General features: G+C 45.4%; 1 protein-coding gene across 2 annotated transcripts in view; it reads left to right on the forward strand.

The window, feature by feature from the left end:
• Window positions 1-7,943: 7,943 nt before the first annotated feature.
• LOC119322636 (probable helicase MAGATAMA 3) overlaps window positions 7,944-17,799 on the forward strand; it is a 12,589-nt gene continuing 2,733 nt past the window's right edge. Inside the window, exons 1-18 of one of the 2 annotated variants that reach the window (XM_037596123.1) lie at window positions 7,944-8,164; window positions 8,259-8,406; window positions 8,507-8,649; window positions 8,974-9,171; window positions 9,283-9,480; window positions 9,571-9,606; window positions 9,794-9,879; window positions 10,114-10,164; window positions 10,588-10,696; window positions 10,789-10,894; window positions 11,064-11,161; window positions 11,231-11,329; window positions 11,407-11,499; window positions 11,614-11,667; window positions 12,079-12,137; window positions 12,220-12,304; window positions 12,379-12,738; window positions 12,832-12,954. In XM_037596123.1, coding sequence (XP_037452020.1) covers window positions 8,024-8,164; window positions 8,259-8,406; window positions 8,507-8,649; window positions 8,974-9,171; window positions 9,283-9,480; window positions 9,571-9,606; window positions 9,794-9,879; window positions 10,114-10,164; window positions 10,588-10,696; window positions 10,789-10,894; window positions 11,064-11,161; window positions 11,231-11,329; window positions 11,407-11,499; window positions 11,614-11,667; window positions 12,079-12,137; window positions 12,220-12,304; window positions 12,379-12,738; window positions 12,832-12,954 — 2,187 coding nt within the window. In that variant the 5' untranslated portion in view covers window positions 7,944-8,023. The remainder of the gene's footprint in view (window positions 8,165-8,258; window positions 8,407-8,506; window positions 8,650-8,973; window positions 9,172-9,282; window positions 9,481-9,570; window positions 9,607-9,793; window positions 9,880-10,113; window positions 10,165-10,587; window positions 10,697-10,788; window positions 10,895-11,063; window positions 11,162-11,230; window positions 11,330-11,406; window positions 11,500-11,613; window positions 11,668-12,078; window positions 12,138-12,219; window positions 12,305-12,378; window positions 12,739-12,831; window positions 12,955-17,799) is intronic. The other variant, XM_037596124.1, reaches the window with a different exon arrangement.

Raw genomic sequence — 17,799 nt, forward strand, 5'->3', positions numbered from 1 at the left:
TCTAGGAACATATCTAAAACAGTAGAACTAAAGCGCGAGCTATGACATAATTTGCAAAAACCTTTTGACTATGTTCAGGATAATTAAGTTCATCTTATGAACTCCCACTCAGATAGACATCCCTCTAGTCATCTAAGTGATACATGATCCGAGTCAACTAGGCCGTGTCCGATCATCACGTGAGACGGACTAGTCATCATCGGTGAACATCTTCATGTTGATCGTATCCACTATACGACTCATGTTCGACCTTTCGGTCTCTTGTGTTCCGAGGCCATGTCTGTACATGCTAGGCTCGTCAAGTCAACCTAAGTGTTTCGCGTGTGTAAATCTGGCTTACACCCGTTGTATGTGAACGTTAGAATCTATCACACCCGATCATCACGTGGTGCTTCGAAACAACGAACTTTCGCAATGATGCACAGTTAGGGGGAACACTTTCTTGAAATTATTATGAGGGATCATCTTATTTACTACCGTCGTTCTAAGCAAATAAGATGCATAAACATGATAAACATCACATGCAATCAAATAGTGACATGATATGGCCAATATCATTTTGCTCCTTTTGATCTCCATCTTCGGGGCTCCATGATCATCATCGTCACCGGCATGACACCATGATCTCCATCATCGTGTCTCCATGAAGTTGTCTCGCCAACTGATTACTTCTACTACTATAGCTAACGGTTTAGCAATGAAGTAAAGTAATTACATGGCGTTATTCAGTGACACGCAAGTCATACAATAATTAAACACAACTCATATGGCTCTTGCCGGTTGTCATACTCATCGACATGCAAGTCGTGATTCCTATTACAAGAATATGATCAATCTCATACATCACATATATTTTATTCATCACATCCTTCTTGGCCATATCACATCACACGACATATGCTGCAAAAACAAGTTAGACGTCCTCTAATTGTTGTTGCAAGTTTTTTACATGGCTGTTGTAGGTTTCTAGCAAGAACGTTTCTTACCTACGCCAAAACCACAACGTGATATGCCAATTGTTATTTACCCTTCATAAGGATCCTTTTCATCGAATCCGATCCGACTAAAGTGGGAGAGACTGGCACCCGCTAGCCACCTTATGCAACAAGTGCATGTCAGTCGGTGGAACCTGTCTCACGTAAGTGTACATGTAAGGTTGGTCCGGGCCGCTTCATCCCACAATACCGTCGAAACAAGATAGGACTAGTAATAATAAGCATATTGAACAAAATCAACGCCCACAACAACTTGTGTTCTACTCGTGCATAGAATCTACGCAATAGACCTAGCTCTGATACCGCTGTTGGGGAACGTAGCAGAAATTTAAAATTTTCTACGCATCACCAAGATCAATCTATGGAGATTCTAGCAACAAGAGAGAGAGGGAGTGCATCTTCATACCCTTGAAGATCGCTAAGCGGAAGCGTTACAAGAACGCGGTTGATGGAGTCGTACTCGCGGCGATTCAAATCGCGGAAGATCCGATCTAGCGCCGAACGGACGGCACCTCCGCGTTCAACACACGTACAGCCCGAGGACGTCTCCTCCTTCTTGATCCAGTAAGGGGAGAGGAGAAGTTGAGGGAGAACTCCGACAGCACGACGGAATGGTGGTGGTGGAGCTCGTGGTATTCCTGCAGGGCTTCGCCAAGCACTACGGAGGAGGAGCAGGTGTTGGAGGAGGGAGAGGGCTCCGCCAGGGGAAGGGGGTGGCTGTCCTGTCTCTCCCTCACTATATATAGGGGGAAGGGAGGAGGGGAGGCGCCCTAGGGTTCCCTAGGGGAGGGGCGGCGGCCACAGGGGAAACCCTAGATGGGTTTGGGCGCCCCCACCCCTAGGAAACTTGCCCCCCAAGCCGGGAGGGGCGGCTGCCCTAGGGGTGGCGCCTCCACCTCTCCTGGTTATGTGAGATGGGGTGGGAGGGGTGCTCATCCCCTTAGTGGGCTGATGTGCCCTCTCCCCTTGGCCCATAAGCCCCCCAACGCTTGCCGGGGCCTCCGAACCCCCTTTCGGACACGCTCGTCATCACCTGGTACCCCCGGAACAATTCCGGACTCCAATACCCTTCGTCCAATATACCGATCTTCACCTCCGGACCAATCCGGAGCTCCTCGTCATGTCCGGGATCTCATCCGGGACTCCGAACAACCTTCGGTAACCACATACTATTTCCCATAATAACTCTAGCGTCACTGAACCTTAAGTGTGTAGACCCTACGGGTTCGGAAACCATGCAGACATGACCGAGACGTTCTCCGGTCAATAACCAAGAGCGGGATCTGGATACCCATGTTGGCTCCCACATGTTCCACGATGATCTCATCGGATGAACCACAATGTCGAGGATTCAAGCAATCCCGTATACAATTCCCTTTGTCAATCGGTACGTTACTTGCCTGAGATTCGATCATCGGTATCCCAATACCTCGTTCAATCTCGTTACCGGCAAGTCATTTTACTCGTTCCGTAATGCATGATCTCGTGACTAACTACTTAGTCACATTGAGCTCATTATGATGATGCATTACCGAGTGGGCCCAGAGATACCTCTCCGTCATACGGAGTGACAAATCCCAGTCTCGATTCGTGCGAACCCAACAGACACTTTCGGAGATACCCGTAGTGCACCTTTATAGCCACCCAATTACGTTGTGACGTTTGGTACATCCAAAGCACTCCTACGGTATCAGGGAGTTACACAATCTCATGGTCTAAGGAAATGATACTTGACATTAGAAAAGCTTTAGCAAACGAACTACACGATCTTGTGCTATACTTAGGATTGGGTCTTGTCCATCACATCATTCTCCTAATGATGTGATCCCGTTATGAATGACATCCAATGTCCATGGTCAGGAAACCATAACCATCTATTGGTCAACGAGCTAGTCAACTAGAGGCTTACTAGGGATATGTTGTGGTCTATGTATTCACACATGTATTACGGTTTCCAGTTAATACAATTATAGCATGAACAATAGACAATTATCATGAACAAGCAAATATAATAATAACCATTTTATTATTGCCTCTAGGGCATATTTCCAACAGAACGTACATTACCTAATTACCTAGGCATCCCCTTCTTCCTGACCACTCTGATTATGTCATATGATATATGATGAGTGCATTTTGCACTCAAAATTATGGACATCTAAACTTGATATTCTTGAGTATGACTCCGAATATCCGACTAATTGTTAAAATTTAGTGTTGTTTTCACTTTATTTTCATTTGTATGGTTACTAGGTTGATTATTCACTTCCAAGGACTTTTCATGGTGAATGGAGTCAAATAGAGGATATTTTATGGAAGTTATGAGCACTGGATGGAAGGACAATGAAGCATTTTATAATTGGAGCTCCAACAACATGCTCAGAAAGAATATCGAACACACCGTGGATGTGGGGGTCATCCGTACGAATCCAACAATCCGAAGATCACATCAATCAAAGTTTGAATGAAGAAATGGTGATCGTTCGACTAAACCATTGCTTATGCCTGAACACGAGTTGGTTAGTGGTGCGACCACAGGCTTCCATATGATGCGATCAGAGTCATGGAAATTGTCGAACTTGCCCACTTCAACACTAATTTGACCCAAATTGGTTTCCTTCTTTTCCTAAGAAGATAAGGCGGAATTTGGGTGGGTTTTTACCTGCCTATGTGGCATTGGATCAAGAGGAGTGAATCTCTATGGAGGAGAGGGGCCGACTCTAACAAATAAAAGGGGTAGTCTAATTCGCCCCAACCACAATAGTTGCATCTATACACATGTCCAAGATCCATTCCAACCATAGAAGAAGGTCCAAGAGAAGTAGGAGCAAGGAGGCATCGCTAATTTGCCCTATTTTTTTAGAAAATCATTTGAACATTTCTTGAAATTTGTGAATAGTTGTGGAAAACTGAGAAAAAAAATGAAATTCTGATTTTTTTGAAAAACAGAAACAATTTAAGAAATTCCAATGGTGTTTAAAATGTATACTTTTTTGAAATTTTAAACAAATTTTGAAATTCTTAACATATTTTTGAAATCATGAACAATTTTTTAAAAGCAAGAACAATTTCTGTAAACATGAGCAATTCTGAACATTTTGAAAATTCCAAATAGTTTTTTGGAAAACATGGACGATTTTTAAAAATGTGTACACTTGTTAAATCTTTTGAACTTAAAAAAATTCGAATGGAATTCCCATTTTCGGAAAATGCTGATATTTTTTGAAAACATGGATATGAAATCCCAAAACAATTTTAAAAAGGCAAAGAATTTTTGCAGATTTTGAACATATTTTGAAATTTATGATTTATTCAAATAACAAAAAAAGAAAACGGTTTATAAAAAAACTAAAAAAAGAAACCATTTAGGAACGTTCTAGAAGGTTTGCGAAACCAGGTTGGAACCTTCCAGAATGTTCTCAAAACCACAACGAGAAACACTCTTCCTGGCGCTAAATGGGCCGACCCACATATTCGCTAGATGTGTCGCTCTTGTGCGAATCAACAACAGTTTGGCACAATAAGCATCATATAGGGATTACGTTAAGCGCAATAAATGTGTCGCTCTTTCTCTGCCACACAGCACTGTCAATCCCGTCACCACCCTTCTATCTTCCTCTCCCCCCCCCTCCGATAGCGTGCCTCCATGCACTCTACCTCCCATAGCAAACACACCATCCTCTCTTTTATGAACCTCTCAACACCCCTTTATTAGCTAGCAATCAACACAACATCATTTACAAGCAAGGGAATGATGGGATTCGGTACCTCATGAAACCAAGAATTCAGGGCAATACATTTGCATAGTATAGCTAACTCATCAACAACAATATTTGCTTTTCTATGACAATGTTCATACCGAACATGGGTGAAGTCCCGCACCACATAAAAGCACTCATCCGGAATAGCAGCTGATAGTCCTAAAGTATTACAAACATCTTGCATTGCTGAGATTGCATCAGTGTTGTTAGAGTTGATGATCAACTTTGCTCAGACAAAAGATATTGTGAGGGACAACAATTGGTTCCGCCACCCTCTTCTTTAGTCCTCCTTTGGTTTGGCGAAATTTTTATAGGAATTGATATTGTAGTAAAAAATTCCTTTAGGGTCCTTTGGTTTGTGGGAGGATAATCATATCTCTATAGAGGAATTCTTCATATACTTCCTAGGAAAATAAACATTAGCCTACACTCAGTGAAAAAAAAATCATAGGATGTGAATCAAAGGACATTTTTTTTCTATTCATATTCAAAGAATTTGAGATACATGACATCTCATTTCGTATGGTTTTCCTATTCCTTTGGGTGCCCCTACGTCTCGCCTATAGCGCGAAGAAGGGAACCCTCACGTCAAGGCAGCGTGAGATGGGCCGGCGTGCACTGGATGTAACAACCCTCCTTTTTTGTTTCTGTTTTCTTTCACTTTTTTTGTTTTTAAATTTCTTTTTATAATTTTTTAACACTACCAAATATTCTAAACACATATATTACAAATATATACTTTACAGAATGTTTTTACATTTTTTGATCAAGCATATAAAAAATGTTAAATGTGTATAGATAAACTGTTGACCATGTATAAAAAATATACAATGCATGTCAAAAAAGTTGATCATGTATATCAAAATGATAATCAATAATTTTTACAAAAATATTAAACAGGTATTTGAAAAATGTTAAATGTGTATAGAAAAATGTTTACCATGTATTAAAAAAATCTTTATCTTGCATTTGAAAAAAAAATGATGACCAAGCATTTGAAAAATGTTAAAATATGTAAAAAGAATGTTGACCATGTATACGAAAAATGTATACAAAAAATATACAATGAGTGTGAAAAAAGGTTGAACATGTATCTAAAACATGTTAATCAAACATTTAAAAAAATAAAAGAGTGTTTAAAAAATGTTGACCATGTATTAAAAAATGTAAATCTTGCATATGAAAAAATCTTGATCAAGCATTTGAAAACTGTTAAATCTGCATAGAAAAAATTTTGATCAAGCATTTTTTTTAGCATCAGTACAGACACAATCGCTCATATATACACGCATACACTCACCCCTATGAACGCACACACGCACACCCTACCCCTATGAGCACCTCCGAGAGACTGGGCCGGCATATCATCTTGAAATTTACGGAGCCATCGTAGGCGCCTCGTCGTCAACGTGAACGTCTCCTCCCACTGAAAGCGCATCGCCGGAAATCCTGAAATAAATTCAGGAATAATGCGAGCACCAGGATTTGAACCCTGGTGGGTTGGGGATACCACTCTCCACCTAACCATCTCAACCACAGGTTGGTTCACAATTTGATCAAGCATTTGAATAATGTAAAATGTGTATATAAAAGTGTTGACCATGTATTAATCTTGTACTTGAATTTTTTTAATCAAGACTTTGAAAAATAATGTTAAATGTGTATAGAAAAGGGCTGACCATGTATTATTTTTTTGACTAATGTTAATCAAGGATTTGAAACCCCGCAAAAAAAATCAAGCATTTGAAAATTGTTAAAAATGTGTATAGAAAAAATGTTGAACATGTATTAAAACTGTTAAAGTTGTATTTAAAAAATGTTAAACATGTATGAGAAAAATGTTGTTGACATATAAAAAAAGTGTAGACTGAAAATAAAAATAAAAATTAGACACGTGTTGAAGAAAAAATGATGAAAATCATGAAACAAACAAAAAAATAAGGACAACCCAGAAAAATGAAAAGAAAACCGAAACATAATGAAGAAAGAAAGAAAAATCAATGAAGAAACAAAAGTAAAACCAAATAAAAAAATAAGAAAACAAGAAAACCGAAGAAAACCAATCCAACTAAAGAAAAGGAAACAAAAAAACAGGAAAAACTAGAGACACTAAGGAAGAAATAAAAAACTGAAGAAAATAACGAAAAAAGGAAAACCAATGAAAACCGTGAAAAACAAAAAAGCCAATGAAAAGAAAAAGGAATTAGAAAACCTCAAGACAATCGGGAAGAAAGAAAGAAAACCGTAAGAAAAAAAAATCGAATGAACCTACAACTTCCGCGATCCGTCGAAAAAGAATATGTTGGCTCAATTTACAACGGGGAAGAAATTTCTTTAGTGAGACGAAAGATATACTCGCTATAAGCGGAGATATAGTGTTCGCATTTTCCTATCATATATGAACCTTTTTTTTAGGGAATCCTACCCTATGAACCAAATGAAAGGAGACCAAGCAGCAAATGTGAAGCTAAACGAGGATGGGGCTTTTGACCCAGACTTACTAAAGGCTCGTATGGTGCTATCATCAGAGACTCGAATGGTAGATCGTCACATCGGGACACGGGAAAATCGATTGATGCAAATATGCGCTTATGGCCAAGGCCCTACCCTTATGGTTTGGTGTCAATTGGCAACTACAGTCGGGTGTAATCGCATAGAGATGAACTCCCATAACATCGGGGTGATAGAGACAATGAAGAATGGGTGTTGCTCTTTCGGTCTATCGGCGACAGTTTTTGATGATATGTATCACCCTACATGTGATTTCATGCATATTATTTTCGAGCATGCTTCTGGAGAGACTAACTGTGTTGTCCATGATTTAGCCAAACTAGTTAGAAGTAAGGTGTTTGCGGAGTAAATGAAAGATCCATCAGTAAAGATTATTGATACTCTTGTAAAAGATACTTCCTCCATTCCTAAATATAAGTCTTTATAGATATTTCATTCAAAACTACATACAAATGTATATATACATATTTAGAGTCTATATTCGCTCGTTTTGCTCTGTATGTAGTCATAATTGAAATATCTAAAAAGACTTTTATATTTAGAAAAGGAGGAAGTACTATGATGATCACCTTGCAATAAAGAGGAGGTTGGCAACATCGGGCCGGGAACGGTCGCAATAAGAGCCCAACATCGGGAGCCCGCGCCAGTACATTTATCTCTCTCTCCCCCCTCTCCCGGCTCCGGTGGGCCGTGTCGACCGTCAGCTCAACATTACCCTAACCCCCCCAAACCCTGTCCCGCCGCGGAGAGAAATCCATGGCGGTGGACAAGCCCGGCGGCGGCGGCGGCGGCGGCGGCGGGGCCTCGTCCTCCACGTCCTCGCCCGCCTCCACCACGGACCGCTTCCTCAAGATCGTGCTCAGCTGGGACTACCTCCGCATCGTCGCCGACTCCAAGGTACACTCGAATCCCTCCGCTCCAACTAACCGCGCCGCAATTACGCCCGGCGGAATCCCTGAACCTTCACCATCTCCTGATTGGGGGCGGGCAGGGCGCGGACAAGGCCAAGGGGCTGCAGCACGTGAAGAACAGCTACGCCTCCGTGGACGAGTACTTGGGCGTCTTCGAGCCGCTGCTCTTCGAGGAGGTCAAGGCGCAGATCCTCCAGGGCCGCCGCAACGAGGAGGAGGAGGAGGATGGTGGGCTTCGCTCCACTTGCCGCTTGTGTGAATTTCTCGATTTCTGCCTCTTGGTTTATTATTAAGCAGTTCTTGGTGTCTGGTTTGTGGTCTATTTGAGTAGAGGTTGGGCTGGACTGGCAGAGAGCGGCGGTGGCATCATGTGCAGAGTCCGAGGGTTTCCACAAGTTGTCCATGGTGGTGTCCGATGGCCTCCGCGACAGTGTGTGTGAGAATGACCTCCTCCTGCTCTCCAAAGAGAAAGTAAGTTCCATGCTAGCAGGAAGCAGGCGCATCCCAGCCAATTTAGTGGATATTATAGTGTGCCGACTGCCGGTCACTCGCTCTGTTTTGTTGTTAAATCTCAAGTTGGAAAACAATGAATATCTGAGTCCAACGTACATGCCGGATTAAAGGTCCTCTTATTGCGATGAATGTTTTCAGATAATTTCCTAGGGAAAATTGATCAGTCCATCAGATCTAAGTAGCATAAGTCATGATTGCATTTCCCCCACATTTACTGTGCACCAGACATGGTTAGCCATATTGATGATGAATGATGAGTTAGGATATGCCTGCATTTTGCAGTTTGAGGAGGGAGTGAATCCTACGGCATATGCCTTTGCCGTGGTGGAACAGCGAGGTGGTAAAGATAACCTCTCTCTTAAAACATTTGTGGCGGGGGAAATCAAAAATCTAAATGTTGCACGGCCTGTGAAGTCTTCAAGGCTGCAGCGCTTTGCTTCCATTTTGTCAACACAAAATAGCTTTCTGTGGGTTTTAAAGGTGAGTTCGGTTGTCACTAAAGACTGCCTGAGTTTTCATGCTTGTCTCAATTATTAATGGCATGTACTTCTAGATATGAACTTGATATTCCTTTTTGGTCAATATCCTCAGATGTGCAGCTTATCTACCATACTGCGAGAGTACTCTGGAATGCACTCTGTAGCTTCACATCCTTTTAAGGATTTGATTCTTTCAGCTTCTGAGAACAACAGAGATGGAGATGATCAAAAGCGTGCTTGGAATGTACCTCAGCCACTTATGGATTACCTGAAAACAAATCTTAATGGTTCACAGCTAGATGCAGTTAATGTGAGCGTACTTCGTATTATTTGATGTTGTCGTCATATCTAGTTCTGAGGGACATGTATGTGCCTAACAGACTAGTATTGTCTCCTGCAGGCAGGTCTTTCGCGCAGATCCTTTGTCCTTATTCAGGTTAGTTTGCTACTTTTTCCTGCTGTTCTAACTTGCAGTGTATTGTCGTTTACCTTGTCAAGAAAAATGTCAAGTGAGAGCAATTTTGAATTTATGCATTTTCTGGACAATGTATAAGCAGATCTGTGGACATTGCATTCCTTAGAAGCATGAACCATTGACTGTGGAGTTCTACTCTTATTTGTAGGGCCCACCAGGAACTGGAAAAACACAAACGATCCTTGGACTTCTCAGTGCTGTTCTCCATTCCGCTCCTGCGAGAATGCAGACTAGGTAATAATCTTCTGAATTTCTTTCCTGTAATATCAAGTGCAATGCATATTGATAATTTTATTTTGGAGATGACAAAAAAAATCATGTTCTTTTTTTAATTAGAAATGACATAATAAAAGTTACAACAGAAACATAGACACTGTAATCTGCAGAAGCTTATTCTCTTTTGTCGTAATGTTTCTTCCAGATAAAAATGAGTGCATGTATCTAACATGCTTCATGATCCTTTTGCAGAGGAGGGTTTGATGTTCAAAAGCATGGGCCAGAGCTGGACATAGAGAGCAAGTAAGTGCTTATTTCCTAGTTAGTTTCTGACATTCTTTGGTTTTGGAGCGCTGAAGGAAAGCATAAAATGCTGAGTGATGAGCATGTAGCGGTTACAAGATTAAGGATACTGCCAGAAATGTTCATAATTGCTGCATCTGTTACTGGCTTTTCATTTACTCACTCTCTGGCACTCGCGTTTTTCTTTGATGCCTCAAATCCATGGGTGTAACCAGACTTTATCAGAAGGATAAGATTGCTGTGGTTTACATTTGCACTATCATGTATAGTGATCCTTCAGCATCTATCTTAAGCCTTCATGTGCTGTGTGGGAACTTTTGTATGTGTTTTTTGGTTGCGTTTTCTGTTGTGAAATTCTGCAAGATTCTACTACAAGTATTTGTGAGCGCTTAGCACTATCTTACTGTGGAGTTTACATGATAGGCATGCAAACTGGATGAAAGCATCTCCATGGCTAATTGGTGCAAATCCTCGAGATTTGATTATGCCTATCGATGGTGATGATGGTTTTTATCCTACTGGGAATGATCTGGTACTCTTCTATACTCGGTAGTTAACTATATTTGCCATTATGTCTGGATGTGTATGGTTCATCCCTTACATGGTTAAAACAATTCTGGACAGAAACCTGAAGTCATAAGTTCCAATCGCAAGTATCGTGCCCACGTGTTGGTCTGTGCTCCATCCAACTCAGCACTTGATGAGATTGTATTGCGTGTTCTTCAAACAGGTTAGTTTTTTTTTTCCGGCTCTATGTCATATGATGCTGAAAAATGTTAATAAAACTGAGTATTCTTACATCCATATGTCTGTGATCAAATACTATTGTTTGTAAGCTCGTGCTTATCATTGCTTTGGTCATGAGCAAATTAAGTAACAAAGTTATTGCATGTTTTCAGGAATACGTGATGAAAATAACAACACTTATAATCCCAAGATTGTGCGTATTGGACTAAAGGCGCATCATTCTGTCAAAGCAGTTTCCATGGATTACCTTGTATGTGATTTGAGTTTCTAAGCATTCTGTCTAACTTGTGTCAATTATAGCGAGTTCAAATATTTTCAGATACAACAAAAAAATTCTGGGGTGGCATCAGATGGCGGGAGACGAGGAGCTGGTGAATACGATCGGATTAGAGCTTCACTTCTTGACGAAGCAGCTATTGTACGAACATCTGTTGTTATCAATATTTGTTGATAATATTTGCAAATGTTATTCTCATTGTCAAGGAAAATTCGTAGGTGTTTTCTACCCTCAGTTTCAGTGGATCGGCCATTTTCACCAGGATGACTCGTGCTTTTGATGTTGTTATAATTGATGAAGCCGCGCAAGCTGTGAGTATATTTTTTGTGCATGTTATCTTTACATTATCAGGCTTTGATAATGGCATCATTTATGCTTCTATTTGCAAATTATTTCTGAATCTGACATGTGCACTTTGTTTTCAGGTAGAACCAGCGACTCTTGTGCCCCTGGTTCATGGATGCAGACAAGTTTTTCTTGTACGCAATCTATTTTTCTCAGATGATTTTACACATCTCTTCTATTCAGCAGTTTACCTTTTCCTTGTCAATGTGTTATAGCTAATCACTATACTACTAGCGTGTTATAGCTAATCACTATACTACTAGTTAAGTACTTCATTTACTCAACAGCAGGATGGTATTATCGATGTCCTTGTGGATATTAAATCTAGAATCATTTCACTAGCTTAGATTCTGTAGAAATTTGTTTTCATTTCTTCCTCTACGTGTTTACGCGCACGCCGTACCTAGCCATCTGTTCCTGACCATTTCGTTTCATATCTTCTGTACTCCGTTGATATGTTGATACTTGATACCTAAGGTACCTTGAGTATTTTACTCACGGTGGTTACATTGTATCCTCACTATCACTTCTGATATTCATACCAGGTTGGTGACCCAGTTCAGTTGCCTGCAACTGTAATGTCAAAGACTGCTCAGAACTTAGGGTAAGACGTCCCCTTATTTTTCTTTAATTGATTCGCGCTGTTAACGTGTTGCAATGCTAATACAATGCTAGCTATCCATCAGTTATCGAACAAGTTTGTTCCAGAGATTTCAAGCTGCTGGTTTTCCCGTGCAAATGCTCAAAATTCAGTATCGTATGCATCCAGAGGTAGTATCCCACTGAATTCATGTAAGCTGGAAACTGGATGGCTTTCTGATTTTATTAATACATTCAATAAACAGATTAGTGTATTCCCTTCAAAAGAATTCTATGAAGGCATCCTAGAAGATGGGGAAGGGCTCAACAAAAAACGTCCATGGCATTCCTACAGCTGCTTTGGACCATTTTGCTTCTTTGATGTTGATGGGGTTGAATCTCAGCTGTCTGGAAGTGGTTCGACGGTGAACGAGGATGAAGTGGAATTCATAACCCTCCTATATCACCAATTGGCCATGCGCTATCCAGAACTCAAATCTAGTTCTCAAGTAGCTGTTATATCACCATACAGGGGTCAGGTGAAACTCTTGAAGGACCATTTCCGGTCGACCTTTGGCGACCAATCAAAGGAAGTTATAGATGTAAACACCGTTGATGGATTCCAGGTAACTAGTTTATTAACATGCATTGCAGATCTGCTCTATGTAATGTAGTGGGTTGTAGCGATTATAATATGGCATCTTGTTGCTCACATGTAGGGCCGTGAAAAGGAGCTTGTCATTTTTTCATGTGTTCGATGCAATAAGGAGCAAAATATTGGGTTTGTTTCTGATTTTCGGCGAATGAATGTTGCCATCACCAGAGCTAGATCTGCTGTACTAGTAAGTGATCTTTATCCAAACATCAAATGTTGTCTTTTTTGATGATGCACATTGCATACACACTGGTAGACAGACACGAGTTCTCATTTTATTGGACACACAAACCGTACATGTTTGTTCATGGATTACACGGTGTGGCAGTATGGAGGTTATAGTGCCTGAGTTTCTTTTTTAGACGAACAAGCTGTGCGATGTATAACTCGAGTTGATGTATTCTTTTTTTTCGAGAAAATGCAAAGGGCTTTTGCATTTCATTGCATTGAAAAGGTGGAGTTTTGATACAATCCTCCTAGGAGGTTAGTTACAAGTTACAGCTTACAGCCTTGGTCAGCGATACTAGTGCACGTCCCAGGTGGGCGGCAGAATGACGCGTAGGCCGTGGGCGCCCGCTCTTGCCCACTGCTTGGCTTCCTCTTTGATCTTAGAGACCAGGACCTGAACCAGGGGCTGGGCGCCCTCAAAGATGCATTCGTTGCGCTGTTTCCAGATCATCCATGGTGTCAACAGAGCAATGGAGGCTAGGCCCTTACGCATCAGTGTTGGCGTGTTTTGCCTTGCCTGCAGCCACCAGTCCATCAATGAATCTTCGTGGCTTGGCCCTGCAGTGGTCATCCGTAGCCAGGACAGGATTTCGTGCCAAGTCTGCCTGGCGAAGGGGCACTCCAAGAGGAGGTGGCGCATCGTCTCGGGAGCCTGGTCACAGAGTGGGCATCTTGGCTGATGCTGGAGACCGCGTCGAGCCAAGCGGTCGGCCGTCCAGCACCGGTCTTGGCTGGCCAACCAGTGAAAAAACTTCACTCTTGGCGGCGCCCAGTTCTTCCATATGAGCTTCCACGAGAAGCAAGTCATGGATCCCTGGAAGGTGGTAAGATAGCATGAGCTAGCAGAGTATATACCGGAGGCTGTCCATCTCCAAACTAGCTGATCAGGGGTGTCCGAGAGCGTGATATGCTCGATCGCCAGCCAGACTTGAAGGTACTGGCCAATCTCGTGTATGCCCAAGGTCCCATGAATGTCCCTGGCCCAGCTATGGCCTTGCAGTCCTTCAGCGACGGTCCGGATTTTGCGCCGGTGCTTGGGTATGCACTTGTAAAGTGACGGGGCGATCTTGCAAATGGATTGCCCATTTATCCAGCGGTCTTCCTAGAAATATGCTGTTGTTCCGTTTTCGAGGGTCATCGTGGTGGACGCGAAGAAGAGCGCTCGCTCCTCGGCAGAGAATTGTAGGTCCAGGCCATTCCAGGCGCGTTCCTGGTCAGTGCGCGAGAACCATAGCCATCGTAGCCGTAGAGCAAGGCTAGCGCGCTCCAGGTCCTGGACACCCAGGCCTCCGTACGATATGGGGCGGCAAACGCGGCGCCAGTTGTCATGGCAGTGGCCTCCATTGGCGGCAGCGCGGCCGGCCCACAAGAAGCCGCGCTCGATCTTCTCAATTTGACGAAGCGTCTTCTTAGGCGGCGCATAGGCGAGTAGTTGATGCACGGGGATGGCGCTCAGCACAGACTTCACCAGCGCAAGCCTCCCAGGCTTGTTCATCAGGTTGGCCTTCCAAGAGGGGAGCCGGCCGGCAATCCCATCAACTAGGGGCTGTAGTTGGGCAGCAGTTGGTCGGCCTACCGTGAGGGGGATCCCGAGGTAGGTGATCGGCAAGTTGACGATGGGGCAGCCTAGGTGCGCAAGTGCTGCTGTCGCCTCGTTCGTGTCACAGTGCAGCAGCGAGGCAGAGCTCTTGGCATAGTTCACCCTTAGGCGGGAAGCGCGGCCAAAGAGCGTCAGGACCTCCCGCACGGCAATGATGTCGCTGGGCGAGCAGTGGCAGAATAGCACCACATCGTCCGCGTACAGCGACATAGTGGGAATGGAGCGCCTCGGGTGTAGCCGTGCCATGACTCCCATGTCAATAGCGCGCTTGATGAGCCTGCCCAAGATGTCAACGGCGAGCACAAATAGCTGTGGTGACACAGGGTCACCCTGCCGGAGCCCCTTGCGGTGCCAGATAGGAGGCCCTGGCTCACCGTTCATTAGTATGCGTGTGCTTGCCGAAGATAGGAGGATGGTGATCCACTCCATAAATCTATTTCCGAAGCCATATTGGCGCAGGGTTTCCATGAGGAAGGGCCAGGCTAGGGAGTCGAAGGCCCGCGCAAGGTCAATCTTGAGCAAGACTCGCGGGGCACCCAACTGGTGGAGAAGTCGGGCCGATTGCTTGACTAGAATGAAGTTGTCGTGGAGGCTCCTGCCGGCGATGAACGCATTTTGGCCCCGACTCACAAGGCTGTCCAGCTTCGGGGCGAGTTGTAGGGACAACACTTTGGCAAAGATCTTTGCCACTAGGTGAATAAGACTTATAGGCCGGTAGTCATTCAGTGTGGTCGCGTCGGCGCACTTCGGCAGCATGGTGATCAGCGCTTGGTTGAGTTTGCTGAAGCCGCGGCCCCTCATCTCATAGAGCTGCTGGAAGACATCCACAAAGTCTTGGCGTACCGTGGTCCAGCAGGCTCGCACGAACTCGGCAGTGAACCCGTTCGGTCCGGGTGTCTTGCGCGCCGGAAGCCGCTTGATCGCCTCCCAGATCTCTGCAGCGCTAAAGGGAGCATCAAGGTCTGCCAGGTCAGATGGCGTGATCAGCTCCGATAGGTCCAGCGTGCATTCACGGTCAACTGCGGTGCCCAGCAGTGCATCATAATGTGTGAATGCCGCTTCAGCCATGTGCTCATGATTGGTGACCACCTGGCCATTCACGGTCAGGCTGAAAATCCTATTCTTCTGCCGCCTGAAGGAACATTGCCGGTGGAAGAAGGCTGTACTGGCATCACCATCTTTCAGAGTGGCTATTCGTGCGCGCTGCCGGGCGAATGTGCGCTCCATGGACGCGAGGCCAAGATAGCCGATCTTGAGTTGTTTGCGTAGCCAGTCCTCATGTGGCGTCAACTGCCGATCTTCCCGAGCTTTGTCAAAGCGCGAAATGAGTTCACGCGAGATTGCCATCTTATGTTTAATGTTGCCAATCGATCGTGAGCTCCAGCTTGTCAACTTGCGTGCTGTAGCCTGCAAGCGAAGCATCAGCCGGCGAAAGGGGTCAACTTCATGCACAGACCTCCAAGCCGTGTTCACCGTCGCGTGGAAGCCGTCCATGCGCAACCACAAGTCCTCGAAATGAAAACGCCGCATGGGCTTCCTCCCAGTCATAAGTGCAGAGCACTCTGTCTAGATGCACAAGTGTTGGGGGGGGGGGACTGCTCGTTCGACCAGGTATACCGGCGGCCATTGAGATAGACCTCTTTCAACGCAAGATCATTGATCAGCCTCCGAAATCTGCCCATCATACGCCTATGAAGGTTGCCATTGTTCTTGTCTTCGTCGCGGTAGATTAGATTGAAATCCCCGCATAGCATCCAGTGTCCCTGGCATGCACTCCGGATGTCACGCAGCTCATGGAGGAATGCGATTTTATCCGTGTCTTCCTGCGGTCCGTAAACCACCGTCAACCACCAAGGGGCAGCAGAGCCAGCGGAAACATTGACGGTGATCGCGTTCGTGGAGAACTCTGGGTCCATGATGCTCACGGCCCTGCTCCTCCAGGCGAGGAGGATGCCGCCTCTCGTGCCAATCGCTGGCAGGTACACGTAGCCATCGAACTCTGAACCAAGAGTGTCCAGGATCACCGAGGAGCAAATCATGGCCATTTTTGTCTCCTGGAGACAAACAATGGTCGCATCGGTAGAGGCCAGCAGTGACCGAACAGCAAATCTCCGTGCGCGGGCGTTGAGGCCACGAACATTCCAAACGACAATCTTAAGGCCGTGATCCATATGCAACAAGATCGACGGTAAGAGAGTGCCACTCAACAAGGTCTAAGTCTCGCAAGCATCGACGCTGCGCGTGGAGACGATCGGTGGAGGGGCCACGTCGGCAGGGAGCTCGCGGTCGACAAGCGCGGCAATGGCCTAGAGGACGGCGAGCGGGATGGGCGCGGCGAAGATGCCGTCGTAAGTCTTCATCTCTGCTGCGGTGATCCGCTGGTCTGTGCCCACGATCTCGAGGGTGCGGAGGATATTAACTTGTGCCCGGCGTTCAGCAGTTGGCGGCACTGTCGTGGGCGAGCGTGCTGCGGAGGCTGATCGTCCCCGACGAGGGGTGAAGTTCAAAGGCCGCCGCGGCCTTTTACCAGGCGCAGGCAGGGCGGCTCCGATATGCTTTGTTGCAGCGGCCAAGAAGTTGCCAAGCGTCCATGTCCTGTCAGCGACCCGAGCTGTGGAGCGGCGTAGGGCAACAGGTGGAGATGCGAACCGGCTAGCAGAAGCACGCAGGGAGGCATGGTTGGGCGTCGTCTCTTGCGCATCCCTGTTTGGCCCAGCCATGGGCGGCACGAGCTGCTGCGATGGCCCAGCGCGCGCCGGGGTGGGCGTGGGCGTCATGGGCCGCTGTAGCAGAGTGAAGGGCTGTGGGGGCAGCGGCCTTGGCCCATAATTGACAACCAGATGGTGGCTGTTGGCGGGGGCATCGTGGTGTGTTGGCGCCGGGTTCGAATCATGCGCGCCCGCGCCAGCTGTGGTCGCCACGGTCGCGGGGGACCGGGCAGCAGAAGCCTCCAAACCAGCGGCAGGCGCTGACGTTTGGGTATCGCCGCTTTGTCCCGACAAGATATCGACTTTGTCTGCGGGAGAGGAGGTGGGGGCCGGCGGCTGGGAGTCTGGCACTTCACTGACAGAGGCAAAAGCATCTGGATCCCGAGGGGGGCTGTGGCAGGCCAAGTCAGAGCTGCACCCAACAGTAGCGGTCTCACGCGCGCCAGGCGACGCGGAGTCCAAGCCACGGGATGAGTCTGGGGTGTTCTCCACCAAT

This window comes from Triticum dicoccoides, chromosome 6B, assembly GCF_002162155.2.
Source record: "Triticum dicoccoides isolate Atlit2015 ecotype Zavitan chromosome 6B, WEW_v2.0, whole genome shotgun sequence".
Classification (NCBI taxonomy): domain Eukaryota; kingdom Viridiplantae; phylum Streptophyta; class Magnoliopsida; order Poales; family Poaceae; genus Triticum; species Triticum dicoccoides.